The sequence below is a fragment of the Helicoverpa zea genome, chromosome 31 (assembly GCF_022581195.2).
Source record: "Helicoverpa zea isolate HzStark_Cry1AcR chromosome 31, ilHelZeax1.1, whole genome shotgun sequence".
Classification (NCBI taxonomy): Eukaryota; Metazoa; Arthropoda; class Insecta; order Lepidoptera; family Noctuidae; genus Helicoverpa; species Helicoverpa zea.
Genome location: NC_061482.1, coordinates 16,783,316 through 16,799,788, shown reverse-complemented (window position 1 = coordinate 16,799,788; position 16,473 = coordinate 16,783,316). Strand labels below are relative to the sequence as shown.

The 16,473-nt window shown below is 37.2% G+C and overlaps 1 protein-coding gene across 2 annotated transcripts; it reads right to left on the bottom strand.

Moving 5' to 3' along the window:
- Positions 1 to 494: 494 nt before the first annotated feature.
- Positions 495 to 15,734, bottom strand: LOC124645098 (protein RCC2 homolog). 2 transcript variants are annotated; one of them, XM_047184841.1, is made up of 12 exons: positions 15,637 to 15,734; positions 10,342 to 10,562; positions 9,931 to 10,077; positions 8,768 to 8,843; positions 8,237 to 8,368; positions 7,540 to 7,639; positions 6,863 to 6,966; positions 5,944 to 6,110; positions 5,102 to 5,282; positions 3,585 to 3,662; positions 2,994 to 3,094; positions 495 to 2,135 (listed from the first exon to the last, which is right to left on the bottom strand). In XM_047184841.1, the coding sequence occupies exons 1-12, from the start codon at positions 15,638 to 15,640 to the stop codon at positions 1,965 to 1,967; spliced, it is 1,482 nt and encodes a 493-aa protein (XP_047040797.1). In that variant the 5' UTR covers positions 15,641 to 15,734; the 3' UTR covers positions 495 to 1,964. The 2 variants fall into 2 exon arrangements, with proteins under 2 accessions (XP_047040797.1, XP_047040798.1); XM_047184842.1 differs by having other exon boundaries at positions 10,342 to 10,550.
- Between the last annotated feature and the right edge of the window lie 739 nt (positions 15,735 to 16,473).

Genomic DNA, 16,473 nt, shown 5'->3' with positions numbered 1-16,473 from the left:
TTGCTTGTCAAGTTTGTTTTAAATATGGTCACATTATAAATAGCATTCCTTTAACATATTAGAATAATAGACATCAAAAAGTTTCAAAGTGGTTTTCCTTTCAAACATCCACCCTGAAATCAAAATATCATCAAGTATATTATTTGTTTGACAAGACTGTACCTCCGTGTCACGTGAAACAAACGTATGGAAAGGTTTGCGCTCCAACACGCCGATCCTTAAGTAGGTACACTTACACTAGAAGAAGTTTAAAACATTAATACATTTTCTCTGACACCGTGGCAAATTTCGCGAGACTGATAACCGTCTACACATTCCGTGTAAAGGTACTATTGGCAAACACTCACAGCCAGTTTCTTCATCAAAAGTAAAAGCCAAAGTAATGTCATAAAGTAAAAGTAACGGTCAAATTCGCTTTTTCACGATTTTAAATATTAGTTTTGCTGTTACTTTAGCCTTGGCTGTAAGTGTAATAAAGTTATGGTCGGTTTACAGTTTGAACTAATCTAATTGCTTACCGCCCATTGATCAAATCTGATATTTGACAACTAAAAATGTTTCCGTTATCGGTGTAGTTAAATGGTACCACTCATCGTAAGATGTGTTTACGCAAAAGACGTCGCAGTAGTATATGCAGTAAAATAAATGATGGGTGTCCAACGAAATTTGCCCAGGCTCGACATCTATACACATAATAATTTACCATTAACGTTAGTGTACCTAAAACTATTTTATTAATGTATTTTTTTATGCTACAGTAATAACTGAGCAATGAATATAAACCCTTAAATATATAAAACACGATAAGAAATAAATTGGAGTCATTAATTAAAATCAAAACAAAATAATTCGATGGATTCTTGGCACTTGTACTTTGATAACCAGATTTTATAGAACATGCATGTTTATCTTCTTTCAAAGGCTACTTATCTACTTTGCATGATTATTGAGTAACAAAAACTATTTTACCTGTGACATAGAAACATACACATGCATAAATGACAAATCAAAACATTAAAGCATAGTGATTATGCTAATTTGTTCTAAATATATAAAAAAAAAAACAGTTGAATTGAGAAATTGTTCACTTTTTTTGTCTAACAATCAAAGGACAAGTGTTGTTGACTTATAGAAGTACAAAAAAAAAACTTAATAGTAAATATTTATGTAACCTACTGGACATTCATTAGTAAAATATAATTTATGTGATTTTGCCATAGGCCTGCTATTGTGGAGTTGTGGAAGCTTCCGTTTGCCGAGATTGCGTAGTCAGCTTGTTCTTATTAAAGCCTAACACTATAGGTTCACGAATCCAGGGTTTATAACAATATTTTTGTGCACTAAGTTCTTGTTTGACATTAGTTAGCTCAGTAGTGTAATCTCTCCAACAGAAGCTAAAAGTACTAAGACAATATTTCAACTTTAATACAGCTTATTCTTAAGGTAACAATACTTGATTTCAAAATGCTTAATTTTCTCAATTATTACTTTAATAAATTGTTCAGAAATCGCACAAAGGATTGAGCAGTATTCTAGGTAGAGATTACTAATGTCATAGGATTGATGTTCATCTAAGCTTCTTCTATATTTTTTTAACTAGGTATATGTTTGAGGACCAATAGAACAGCTTAATTTGGCTGGCAATGTAAACAAAGCGATTCGATTTGTCCATAACTACAAAGGCTAGTTAAAGTCATATTTATATTTATGTATTAATTTTGCTGTGCCAAAATGTTATGTTATGTAACCAAATGTTGTTATGGCTGGAAACAGTGCTCGGCCGACGGTCAGCGCTGACCGTACATCCCGACCGGATCACATACAAAATCACGCGCGTACCGTCAGCGTAGCTGCGTGCGCGTTCATAGACTTGCACAGATATAGCTACGTCGAGCACTGTTTCCAGCCTTAGTGTTCCTGTTTAGGGGTTGAAAGGGGGGTGTTTCGGGGGTCTAGGGGGGTGTTTAGGGGTTGAAGGTGGGGAGAGACGCCAGTTTAGCCTTGACCTCCTCCCCTGCGTCGTCGCAGAGCAGTAACGTGTGGGAGTAGCCCATGGTGACTTGAGTGATGTTCAAGCCGTCCATACGAGTCACCTCCTTGGGCCGAGCTGAAGACTTGTTCAAATCACCCGTGCCCTGTAATAATAATAAAATATATTTTATTTTGTACTTTTTAAAATATTAAAAATGTTTCATAAAATAAATAAATGGAATACAATGTGTGGAATACAATGTCATGTAAAGAGATGAATTAAAGTCCAGGGTGCACAAGGTAGAATATACTGTTTATTGCACGCACGGTTACACGGCACAGTTATACTTTAAACACACACACGAAAGATAGTCAGACAGGAGAAGTACAGAACATGAACAGAAAAAAATCATTTTTTCTAATAATTTTAACTTGGATTTTGACAAAATCTATATATATATGTAAATATTATAGAGGTGTGTTAAGTATTTGCGCGCGGGAAATTGGGAACAACGCAGTGCGTCAATCAAACTCGCTAATTTGTTGCACACTGATGTAATTCATAAAAAGACGGGAACGCGCGAGACTCAGCCCGCGCACGACATACCAACATTATGGCGCGCATTTGCCGCTGATTTACTAACCTAACAAGGGGAAACAATGTTTTGTCTGTTTACCATGAAGTAACATAGTTACCACAAAGGCTCCGTATTTACTGGACCGATATAATCTATACTAATATTATAAAGAGGAAAACTTTGTTTGTTTGGTTGTAATGGATAAACTCAAAAACTACTGAACCGATTTTAAATTCTTTCACCATTAGAAAGCTATATTATCTGCGAGTAATATAGGCTATATTTTATCCCGGTGCGGGCAGTAGATCCCGCGGGACGCGGGTGAAACCGCGGGAAAACGGCTAGTAGTAAATAAATACCGATGGAAAACTAAACAACAGACACCAATAGAATATATCAATTATTTTTTGGGTCAACGGGTGATATTATAAACTATGTTCTTACCAGTTCCCCGTAAGTAGGCGAGACGCCCCAAGCGACGAGTGAGTCGTCAGCAGCGATCACAATCGAAGTGTTACTGGTTCCCACACTGCGGATGTTCCAACCTGACGGACAAACATTTATCCATCAATATATATTTAAAGAGTAATGATTTTTCAAAAATACCTCTGTCAAATCATCTACTTAGCCTTTTCGCAAGTACGTTGCAGTCGGCTTGCAGTCTAAACTGATGCAGTTAACAAGTGTTTTATGTGGAGCGAGTGCTTATATGACCTCTTCAACCCAGTTAACCGGGTAACTCGATACCCCTTAGCACTACTTTGTCGTGCCTTCCGAAACACGGAAGTACTGGTTATGACAAAATGGTCACCCATCCACACACCGACCTCGCCAAGCATTGCTTAAGTAAAAGTTTATTTGCTTGAACGCAGTAAGAACCAATCCGATTTGAAAAACTGTTTCAGTGTAAGATAGCCCATTTAGCGAGGACGGCTATAGGCAACGTTTTACCCGGCTTCGTGCAGAAGTTTCCACGGGCTGTGGATGAAACCGCTGGCGTATGCAAGTATGTAATAAAATAAATTGTATTCTTACCACTTAAGTCCTGCACGGGCTTGGGATACATGTTAGCCTCCCCGGTGCGCTTGGTCTGCCCAAACAGGAACAGTCCACCTATCGAACAACATCAGTTTTTTCATCAACTTGCTTCTATCTACTAGTATTATAAAGATTTTACTGTTTGTTTGACTTGACCAATTTGAAAAAAATATTTCTCTTTTGGTAAGCTACAGTACGCCCGGTGAACATAGGCAATATTTTATCCAATATCCAGGTATGGGCAGTAATTGCCACAGGTACAGTACACAGGTACAGAATAGGGTATTTTAGTCTAGATGAGAAAAAAATTAAAGTGTATTACAATGATTGTTTAGAGGAAAAGCAATCGGGAAATGTTAGTTTCACTTCGTAAGGTACATAAATATATTTTTTATTGCAGTTTAAAGTTTTTAGGTTTTTTTATCTGTCTTTGAACACTACGAAATGTCGCCGCCATGCTAATGACGTCATTACGGTAGTAAACAAAAGTGTATAACCTCTAAATATTATCCACATTTCCCAAAGTATTGATTCTTGAATTAGTTAACCTATCATTAAAGAGTATATTTCATTAGATAGGTAATGTTAATACAGTTACTTACATCAAAGTGATCTTCACAAAAGTATAAACGAGATTTATCTGATAACAGTCCAGGATCTCGTCTCGCAACTTTTAACCAAGTGTTTCTCATATTTATATCCACTGGTACTTGAATCCATAATTTGTCTGGTGTTTTTACACTAGTGTTCTCACATTCAGAAACAACACACCAACGATACGGAGCATAATTACTCATTATTAAAATTTTCAATACATATCAAAATATGTATTACTGACAGCTGTAGTTTGTTTACTAACGTAATGACGTCATGACCAAAAACAATCATGGCGTCCGTTGTGTGCCGCGTTTTCGCGAAATACGCGCGAAATTTGAAATTATGATAAAACAATTAATTTATATTCGTACATAACGTGAGAAAAAAAAATATTTTTAATTTTTTAGAGATATATTAAGACTAAAGAATTTATTTAAGATATATTTCAAAAATGCATGTAATACCCTATTAGCAATAGATTAGCACCACTGACCTCTATATTTACACTGTGCCTGTTTGATAATCGCCATTTTGGCGCTGTTAGACTTAGCGAGTGTCCGTGGTACTAAAATTATTTTACAGTGAACCAATGAAAAAACACTTCTCTCACAGCTTTTTGAAATAATACGTCAAAATTAGTTCTGTGGACACTCGCTTAGACGATATTGGCGCTTCAAATGGGCACAAAAAAATTGCTGTCAAACGTACTGAACAGCCGGTCCAGTGGTAAATATAGAGGTCAGTGATTAGCACGGAACTGGGGATTGTCATTCATGGATTTCAATCAAGTAGTTGTCTCAAAAAAGCAGCGTATTGGCTTCGGCCCCACGTTCGCCTTCCAAAAATCTGGGACTTTATAGTCCCGTGGTCTGAAAGAGACATACAAATATTATAATAATCCAGGTGTGTATACTGACCGAGCTCATTGACGGCTAAGCTGTAGGTCCCGCCGCAGTGCACGGAGCGAACGCCCCGCGACTGTGAGTCGAAGTACTTGATCATGCGGGGGACGCTCTCGTCCTTCTGTTCTGCGTGGCCGAGGCGCCCGAACCCGCCGAAGCCCCAGCTGTACGCGCGCTTACGGGAATCTATCGCCACCTGACATAAACAATATTTGATTGTTATTATTTTTTAATTTAATATTGCTGTGCCCTAACAGGGTCATGTATGTATCTAATTACATCTGTATATTATATGGAACATCTTGTAAACTACACTATTGCAATAAATGACTATGACTATTTATTCTTCTTCTTGGCGAGTCAATGACAATCAGACTTATATTTTACCCAGTATTTCGCCACGAAATCGGCATTATCAGAGGCGGCAAGTAAATCTTTCTCTGTACAGGTGTTGGTCCATATTTATTTAACAAACAATCAACGAATATTGGCACGATTATTAAAAGACATCTTACTGAAGGAACCAATGCTTCGTTTTTGAAGTGTAACAAAAAAATTTGAATGTTTGTTAGAATCGAATAGGCTCTGGAACTACTGAAACGATTTGAATAATTCTACACTATGTGCTAATTACGGCCGATCTCAAATGTATTATTATCTATCTGTGGTTTTGATCAGCAATTTATTAGGAATTTGATGTTACTAATGTCAAAATTCTGTCAGCGTGTGTAGGCTAGTGTTAAAATTCTATCTCTAGTAAGCTTCAATCAGCAAATCAACCGATGCAGTATTGGGAACGGCCGTTAGAAACCAGTATTTCTCTATCTATGTATTTTTTTTTGCAAAAACAAGCTCACTGTATGATTATTTCCGCAGGAGAAGTCAACGATTTCAACATCTTTGACGATGTTAACGTGGCCTTCCTTGGTCTTCTCGAAGAAATGCGCCACGTGCTTCGGCACCGTCTCGAAGTGGAACGACAGCTTTGTGGAAGTCACGAAGTACTTCCCATCAGTGTTGTGGCCTGTAACAATGAGTAATGGACATTAACTTATTCTTTACTTAGAACAACACTATAAGGATACAGTTTAAACCAAAGCGTTTATAACGTTGTACTAAAATGATATTAGAATCATTATTTACTTTATGTACTACCCTTTTGTTCCTTATGTACTTGCTTATAGTATAGCCACGGGGGACAATTGAAATGACGTGTTACAAGTAATAGAATGTATTTATGACTCAACTACTAAAGAAAACTGATGATGCCCTCTCTGATATGTGTAAAGTACTAATACTATAAAGTATAATATTATCAATTGTTATTTAATATGCTACTTGCATTTATCCCAGGTCAGGCAAGTACCAATGCAACTTTTCTAGGTTTGTATGTACTTTCTAAGTATGTCTTAGACACCATTGGCTGTGATTCGGATGGCACGTTAAACTGTAGGTCCCGGCTGTCATTGAACATCCTTGGCAGTCGTTACGGGTAGTCAGAAGCCAGTAAGTCTGACACCAGTCTAACCAAGGGGTATCGGGTTGCCCGGATAACTGGGTTGAGGAGGTCAGATAGGCAGTCGCTTCTTGTAAAGCACTGGTACTCAGCTGAATCCGGTTAGACTGGAAGCCGACCCCAACATGATTGGGAAAAGGCTAAGAGGATGATGGTGCTACTCGCATTTACCCCACCTCACTCTACATAGTTCCTTATGTTTTTTTTTGGACCAGAGCAATAATAGATGATGTATGGTGAGAAAGTTCTCAAAAACTTACCTAGTTGGCCATACTCAGGCAGACCGAACGAGTGCAGGGCTCCGTTACAGTCCAGGATCATGGAGAATTCGGCACCACAGCCCACCTTGACTACCGGAGCCCCACTGAGGGAAAAGTTTAATATTATTATTTGCAGACTCTTATGAAATGTCACACTGTTCGCACCATTTCAAGTGGGTCCCATGGAGAAGAACAGGAAAGAATACAAAAGAGTAAAATCCATTTTAAAATATGTATTGTGCTATCTCATGTCTTGGGAAGATAATCGGTGACCGATTTTTTGTGTTTGAAAAATAAAACACACTGATAACAATAGTGCAATGCACACATCCTAAAAAAACTCAGGACTCAAGTAAAACAGAACATCGTGAAACTTTATATTTACATGTATTTCACCAATATGTATCAGGTTGCTTGGGTAACTGGGTTGAGCAGGTCAGATAGGCAGTTGCTCCTTGTAAAACGCTGGTAGTCAGCTACATTTGGTTACACTGGAAGCCAACCCCAACATATTTGTGAAACGGCTTGGAAAATGATGGGGTTAACAGTCTTTGTGGAGAGGTGGTAAGTAACAGTGTCCAGGTATTTACTATAAGTTTGAGTACTTGTATCAGCTGTCAGTTCATTTAGTGAAATAAAAGTGTACATTTATGAGTAGTTGTAAGGACATAAGTTACCTGTATCTGACTCTGGTCGGCTTGAGTATCTGCGGCGTGGTGTTGCCGACGCCGCACTGCCCACACTTGTTGTCGCCGCAAGCGTACACCGTGCCCGTGTCTAGTATAAAGAATTATAGTTACTATCTGTTGATTTGTTGAAAATTCTATGTTTAGTAACTAGACGTTAGCCCCATACAAGTAATGTTAAATTTCTATCAATAGCCTTTAGAGAACATCTGTAGTAAGTATTCTTAGGGCTCAAGTTCACTGACAACATGAAAGAATGTTTCCTAAAAAAACTGTTGACTTTTAAAACTGAGCGTGAAAATTAGTGAAAAGTAAAAAAGTTGTTTTATGAAAACGAACATTTATGTAATGTCAATGAACTTGATGCTAAAGCACGGAGGAAGGAGAGATGAGCGGAGGTTCCATAAGGTAGGTGTCAGGCGCCTTATTGTAAGATAAGTTTTGTTTAATCGCGTAAAACATACGTTATCGTGAAGTAACGTACGGTAGGCATAATCAAAACGATCACTTCCTAGAATTAACGAGACGTTTGAGTTAATTGTCAAATCAAGACCAATCTTTGCTCTTGATTGATCAGTGATTTTATTTTTAAAAATACGGGCTGGTACGAGGGCGGAGCTTGACGTTTCTCGAGGTACTTTCTTAAGAGATTTTGCGTTATAAGAATCTCCGCTAGTGATTTAGTTACCTGTGACGAATAGAGTGTGGTGCCTGCCTACGGCGGCGTGGATGATGTTCTTGCCCTTGAGAGCGGGCACGGGCTCCGGGACGTTGCGTGTCACCGTGTCGCCGAAGCCGAGCTGGCCGCACGTGTTGCGACCTGAAAAACAAATACTAGATTTCACCATTTATGTTATAACATTATACCGTGAAGTCATAATATGACAGAACGGGTAATGTCATGAAATAGTACCAATGTGCCGTTTATTACCATAGAAATCTCTTCCAGCAGACTAGTAGTAGAGTTTGCTAGAGTAGTAGACGAGAGATTGTTGCTGTGGTTAATAAAGGGGCACAGAGCATAAGGAGATAAAGATGAGACAAGATTCCTGTCACCACTGTCAGATTAAAGAAACTTAAGAAGTAAAAAAAGAGAACATGTAGAAAAAGAAGTAAAAAGATGAAAGATGGACCTATGTCTGATGAAGGAAAACATTGTACAGAATATAGATTTCTCAAAGAGACAAATAACTAGGATCTAATTGAAATGTGATCTCACCGAAAGTGTAGACTTCTCCGTGTTCATCAACGAGCACCGAGTGCCCAGCAGAGCAGCTGCTAGCTATGAACCGGTACTGAAAAAAAAACAACAAATAATACATCAACAAAGATTTATAATAATGGAACCCAGCGCCCATTTCGGCCACGGCGGCTGTTCTCATATAAGGAGATCAGCCAGCTGCGCACGACATATTGTAGTGCACAAGCATTTGCACAGACAAAAGTGCACTCACTATTCCAAAGTCAAAGTCAAATCATTTATTTCATTTAGGCCTTTACAAGCACTTATGAAATTCAAAAATATAACTAAGTTTGATTCTAGTTGCCCATTCCAAAAGTAGCTTCCTATGAAGAAGAACGGGCAAGAAACTCCATGGTTACTCTTTTTAAAAATAAAATATGGTCTTACCGTTTTTATGTATTGATACATACAGTAACAGCATGCGAAGATCATGTAGAATCGCAAAGACAAATGAGGATAAAATGACAATTAAAATGCTACATGGTGTTCACATTTACAAATTGGTTTATATTTTGGTACAAACTTACAAACAAATAATCAAAAGATATACAATTTACAATTCCTTCACTCTTATAGCCCGATGGGACCTGATCCGACACGGCCGGAGAGAGATCAGGCGCAGGACCGACATTTACGTGCTCTCCGATGCACGGGTGCATCAATCATTACTACCAGACTATGGGCTGATTTTTGAAAGTTAATAAAACCCATAAAGTCATTTCAGCCCGATCCGGGAATCGAACCCGAGACCACGTGTACAGCAGTAGCGCTTACAAATAATATATATTTTGACTTTACGACTATATACGAGACCAACGATGCATAGACAACAAAGATTTATTATGAACAGAAATAAATATTTGGGACACTTTCAAACAAGGTTGGTTAGCCCCATGGTAGGCTATTGATTAGCTTGTGTTATGGTGCTAACACAACTGAACTAAACTATTTAAACTTAAATTGATAGATATTACAATGCCCAGACCACAGCCAATCATGTTGACCGTACCAGGAGTCGAATCCGGGACCATCAGATCGGCAGTTCGGCCACATAGTGCCCATTGCACTAAAGAGGTCATACTTAAATACAAGCAGACCTACTTCCTACATGTGGATAATTAAAAGATGGTTTTTCTTACCTTGCGGTCAGTGAACTTGTGGAATGTGTAAAGATTGGGGTGGGTCCGCTTGGTGGGGTTGTTGTCGCGACGAGCAACGAGATCCCACGACACGAGGCCGGCTATCATCAGGACCCCCGGGGTCTTGTACAGGGCCTTCAGCACCTCCTGCAATTACACGTTCAATATTAAGTGCTACAGGTTTCACAGGCTCTCGCAGCTTAATAAAAATTGTAACGAGTAATTCGCGTGCACGAGTGAATCACGATAACGGCTTATTGGTTGTGTCATAAAACCCTGTTTTTTTTAAGTTTAGTTCTTGTAAGGACTTGTGACTGGTTTGAATTGTTTAATGATTAATAGGGTAAACATGCAGTGAGTACGCCTGATGATGGTAAGAGTCTGGTAAATAAGTATGAAAAGAGTTTTTACCTCAGGCAGACGAACAGTAGGTTCCTCCAACATAGGGGAGGGTCCACGCTGCTCCTCTTGGGGCTGTTCCTCCACTGGGGAGTCTTCACTCTCCTCGTCCTCAGAGACGTGCTTCTTTGGCTTCCTATGCTTGTTGTGGCGGCTGTTCCTGGGACCAGCGTTGCGGAACGGCAGCGTCTTGCCATCTCTTGTCAGACTGCTTCTCGGAACTGAGTTAGAAGCTTTAAATTAATTAAGATTAATTTAGTATTTTTTCAAAATAAGAGACAAGAAGCCTGGATGCTTTTTAGAAAAACTCGCACATAAAGGTAGGTATAAAAATACAAGTATCAAAACTCCTATTTCAATTACGTAATGCCAATAATGTCGTAAACAACCTATCTAGTGGTACCTAGAAAGCAAGCCTTCACCTTTCGCTGCATTCAATAATTCATACTTGTAGATAAGTGCACCCCGCCTACATACGGGGTGAAATATTCCTGTAACTTATTGATTGGCTCTTCTCAGAACAGGGCGTACAATTAGTACGGTGTATCTATAGAATGTTCAATAGCTCTCGTCTCGAAGGAAACGTCAAAGGTGTTATTATGTACTTCTATGTATAATATGATTATGTAGTTGTTGCAAGGTTTTTCAACCTATACATTTATGTATATATTTGTTTGTATGAGAAAAAAAAAACAATTTTATAAGTAGTCTATTCTCGATAAACTATATAACGTGTTTTAATGCGGATCTCAGTAAAAATGAGAGAATATTTAAGAGGATGGTCTGAGTATGTTTTATCCAGGCCAATACGGTACAGCAGGACCTGTTGGATGCAGGTCGCTTCCAACAGGTATCTGTGGAGATCGAAGGGGGAGGCCTATGTTCAGCAGTGGACGTCCTATGGCTGAGATGATGATGATGATGATGAATACGGTACATATCTTTAGTAGCTGACAAACAATTTGATAGCAAATATGTGACACGAGTATCGCAAAAGTTATTCCGTCACGGCACAATTAAAATTGCATAGACTGACGACAGCATGTAACAGTATAAATCATAAGTGCATTGCACTGCATGACATCGATCTATTAGCAAGTGTTCGGCCAATTGCCTACAATTGACTGTAAGTGACAACTTATTAGCCACCTAAGCACGGTACTAATGTTTCCGCTATTCCGAAGGGTGCGTCCACATTCGGCAAACGCGACGCAAATGCACATTTCGAAGGCCGTTCATGAGCCCGCGTGCATTTTTGTTCGACCCTTACATGAATTTGCGCTAAAGAGACGCACAAAATCATTGCCGTGACTGCACGCACGCACCTTGCGAGCTGCGCAGTCGCCAGATGTGGACGAACCCTTACACCCTACTTGGTGAATCTTGGACGTAGTAATCTGTGACGTATAGGGCGACGCATTCTTATGCGCCAGTTCTTTTCTGTGGGTAATGATATGCTATGTCGTGACGTGTAGTCAGAAGCTAGAAATTTTGTCAACCAGGCTACTAAGAGGTACCGGGTTGCCCAAGTAACTAGGGTTGAGATGGTCAGATAGGGCAGTCGCTCCATGTAAGAAACTGGTACTCAGCTGCATTCGGTTAGACAGGAAGCCGACCCAGAATATTGCGGTAAAGGTTAGGTGATGGGTAATGATACACTAACTGACGTGCTCATAGATGCTACTATAACACGAAATGGCGGTCAAAGTGCTAATAACAGAAAACCAAATCAATCCGCCCGAGCGAAGCCGGGTTAGTATGTATTTATACGTAAGTTAGGTTAACGAACGCACAGCTTAAATTACACTATAAGTAGGTATTGAAAATTAAAAAATGAAGTTGTTGATAAACTATCAATTAAGGACTTACTTATATCTTTTAATGTGAAAAGTTGACTCTACTCAATTATTTAACGACACAACCTACATCTTTATATGAGAATCGAACAATTTTATCAATATTTGTTGGTAATGAAGTACATCAAAACGGGTCTCATACTTGAAGATAAACTATGTACCAATATCTGTACAAAGGTCCTATTACGAACATAGTCCGCAACTCACACAAATTATAGGTAAGAAATGGCACGCTAAGTCATGTACGTGTGATGACGTAAGTATAGCGCTCAGCAGACGCACAGCATAGTCAAATCAGCAATAAAATATGTAATGTAATACGCTGCATCATTAACAACTACCTTGCATCTGAAGGACAAGCGACTCAAGAGTGCTCTTCGAAAGAACAACCACCGAAATGTGCAACCTGCAAGCGCTACTACTACAATAAACCCCACAACGATAAGACAGGAGATTTTGATTGCCCTGCTAGGAAAGCCGCTGGATACAGGTACATCAACGCGGTGGATTATGAAGGCGCCTGGGAACGCCAAACATTAGATTATATCATTATATCAGATCAAGAATTGCCGATTTTAGTAAATCCAACATACCCAGAGATAATCGGAATAAAATAGAATGTAAGCATTATAATAAATATGTATAATGACACTTTATTTGTCACAGTGACCTAGTTTTTAGTTACTATAACAATTTATTGTTAATTCGCTATAAATATTATATATATAAGCACTTTTTACGCCTGAGACACAGGTTTTTACCTAGTTCAGGCAAATCATACATCAGCACTAATTTAGAATTAAGCAAAAGTATTGTAAAAAAAATTTTACAAAGTGAAGTAATAAACGATTTTATTTATTTACTAGCCGTTTTCCCGCGGTTTTACCCGCGTCCCGTGGTAACTACTGCCCGTACCGGGATAAAATATAGCCTATGTTACTCGTGGATAATGTAGCTTTCGAATGGTGAAAGAATTTTTAAAAACGGTCCAGTAGTTTTTGAGCCTATTCATTACAACCAAACAAACAAACAAAGTTTTCCTCTTTATGTATAATATTAGTATAGATATCTGTCCCTAGACTATAACTAATATAACTTTCTAATAAAATGTCATCATATCTGCCAAGCCTTTTCGAAACTATTTTGGGGTTGCCTTACAATGTAACGGAATACAGCTGAGTACCATGCACCGTTGCAGTTTTTTTACAAGGAGCAATTGCCTATCTGACCTCTTCAGCCCAGTTACAATGATATCTATTGATAATACTGGTTGTCAGACTATCTGGCTGTGACTACACATAACAATTGCTAAAGATTTTCAAATGACAGCTGGGATCTACAGTTAATTGTGCCCTCTAAAAAGTCATTGGTGTCCAAAATATACTCAAAAATTACATTCAAACTTAGTAAAGTTGCATTGGTACTTGCCTGACCTGGAATGGAACTTATACTTGAGAGGTCGGTTCTTTACCTACTAGGCCAAACTGCAAGTGTACTTACTTATACACAAGAATAATAAGCAATGTAAATTGTTCTAACTTACAACATTCAGCATCTGTTGACTTGTCTTTTAATGGCTGTTCCCAATATGATTATACTATAATTGCTACTAGCCTCATACAAGCAACATCTTTAGTAAGCAAAATAACAGGTAGATAAAATATTGAGAATGGCTGTAGGTAGTCCTTATTGGTGTGATAACATTAATTATGCTAATAGTTTGAAAAGTAGTTTTTAAAATACTGTCAATGGTAAGTCTTGTTAGTTAAGTAAATAATAACTGAAATAAGCAGTATACATTTTTCTTGAATAGTTTTAGTTAAGGCAGCGGGTGAAGTCTTTTGTTTTGAACAGATTGGATTGTTAGTGAATAAAATGTTAATTCTTTTTTTTAGCAACTTTATATCAGTACATTTTAGCATTGTTTCATAAGCCAACTGCGTTCAGTTGTAATTAGGTCTCAGCTTCATTCACAGAGTATTTGTTTATATTCTCCGTATCTGTGGCTAATAAATAAACATTCTATTGAAAATTTTGAATTCTTTGAAGATAAATTGTTATAGAGAAGAATGACCATATCACATTGAAGCTTGGGAAGCATAGGTCATATTCAGCTGCAATTACTCTTTAGAATATGGGTGAATTTGCAAATAAGGTTATAACAACAGAAATACTCTTAATTGAGGGAATATGTGAGTGGTTTTCATACTAAAGATTATACCTCAATAATATACATCTTCTAAGTATATATATAAATAAGATAAGTATAGCAATCTTCTACCTAGCCTTTTCCCAACTATCTTGAGGTCGGCTTCCAGTCTAACTGGATGCAACTGAGTACCAGTGTTTGTTTCTGAGTACAAGGAACACTGCCTATCTGACCTACTCAACCTGGTTGCTGTGGAAACCCAATATCCCTCGGTAACACTGGTAGTCAGAATTACTGGCTTCTGACTACCCCTACTCGATTGAACCAGTTTAATTGAACCAGCATGCAAGCATAAATGATGGTTCTTTACCCACTTTTACTACCACAACTTTGTAACAACATAAATACTTTTAATTGAGAAAATATGTGAGTGGTTTTCATGCTCAAGATTACTCCTTCTTCATACTTCTTCCAAGTATCTACAGATAGGTGCAGAAAAAAGATTATTAAAATAATACCATATTACATCTTTACAATGAAGGATAGGATAAGCAATGCTTAAAATTGAATAGTTAAATGAAATAGATGTGATTCTTTCAAGTGGTATATTGAGAAATGTTTTGGGTGTACTGTTATTATCAGTTTTACTTGAGCCACTTGTTAACATTAAGCAGTAATTTTTACCTTCAATATTAAGTTACTGGCACAAATATGTCAGCTTTATGCTAAAAATACTACTGCTTATAGCATTATCAATTAAATTCCTAGCAATACAGCACTTGCTTATTCAATTTGGAAGTTTTTGTTGGCAAAAATGTGCAACAACTACAATGGATTTGAAATTCCATAACATGCATATTTTATTCATTCATAAACAGTAAAACGCGCGCATTTTATTTATTTGTTATTATTTTAATGCGATGATCTGAGTACCCTAGCCAAAGCAGTTTTGTTCTGTTACGATTTTTCGACAGCGTCCGGGCGCACTCGGTAGGCATCTTGATTCAACAATGAACGGAACGAAAAAAAACCGTTATGATACATTATAAAAAATAAGCATCCGATTATCTAATTTAATATGCGATCTCTTCACACTGAAATGTTAACGTAAGCAATCAATCATGATAATTTTTATGATTTACTTAATGTGTACAATTAAAACAATTTTTTCAAGTTCGGTGATAGACTTGCAAGCCGACACGTGCAATGTTATTATTTGCTTCTATATTTACCCATAAAGAAATCACAAATAGTTTGTTAACATATAATTAGCACAGTAATAACTTAAATAAGTATACTTACTCATATTGAAGTAGAAACAATTGTTTAAAAATAATATTCAAAAATGTCTGTCACACAAGCTCCGCACGACAAGTTATTAGTCTACTAGTGTTGTGCAAACAAGGAGGTACAAAAAATAGTCGATCCTATTAAATTTTTAGTGATGGGCATTACGGCGTATACCGATTTTTTTGTAATATACTGAATAAGAATCGATATGATATTATTTTCCGAATGGTATTGATTAGTTATTTTGATACCATTTTATCGCATTTTATTACGAGCAAATTATAATGGAATATTTTAATAGTTCAAGATTTTGTGATTTTAAATCGGAGGCTACTCACGCGTTTAGTAAGAATTTAGTAATATATGTTATCGGTATGCATGACAGTACAAAAAGGTGAAATTAGTTTCGTAGGTTTGCTTACTATTCACTGCGAAATGTGGTATAACGGCTAAACCGATTTGATAAAAATTTGGTGGTCAGATAGGAGACTATATTTATTTTTTTATTTGTTCCTTTATTCTAGGCAACTAAACTAACTAACCAACCAAAATATAATACATAAATAAATTACATTACAATACATAAATAAACTAATACATACGAAAATAAAAACAACTAAAAGCTACGTCTATAGTCCTATAGTGGACATATTTATTTTTGAGAAGAAAGTAGAAATTATGACAAATTAAGTTACATACGTTATTTTTTTCAATAAACCTATAATAATTTGAAGCAGTGCTCACTTGTAATATTAAGTTATATTTCAAAAAATACTAGATAAATTTATAAAAAAAATAATTTTATTTACATCTAATCTACAAACAAATTCAGAGGCTGCATCCGCGCGG

Excerpts from the sequence above, each read along its gene's own strand:
- LOC124645098 (XM_047184841.1), bottom strand. Across the intron at positions 7,640-8,236 it reads CCACACTCTATTCGTCACAG|ACACGGGCACGGTGTACGCT; the intron begins GTAACTAAATCA and ends TCTTTATACTAG. Across the intron at positions 2,136-2,993 it reads CGCCTACTTACGGGGAACTG|GGCACGGGTGATTTGAACAA; the intron begins GTAAGAACATAG and ends TTATTATTACAG.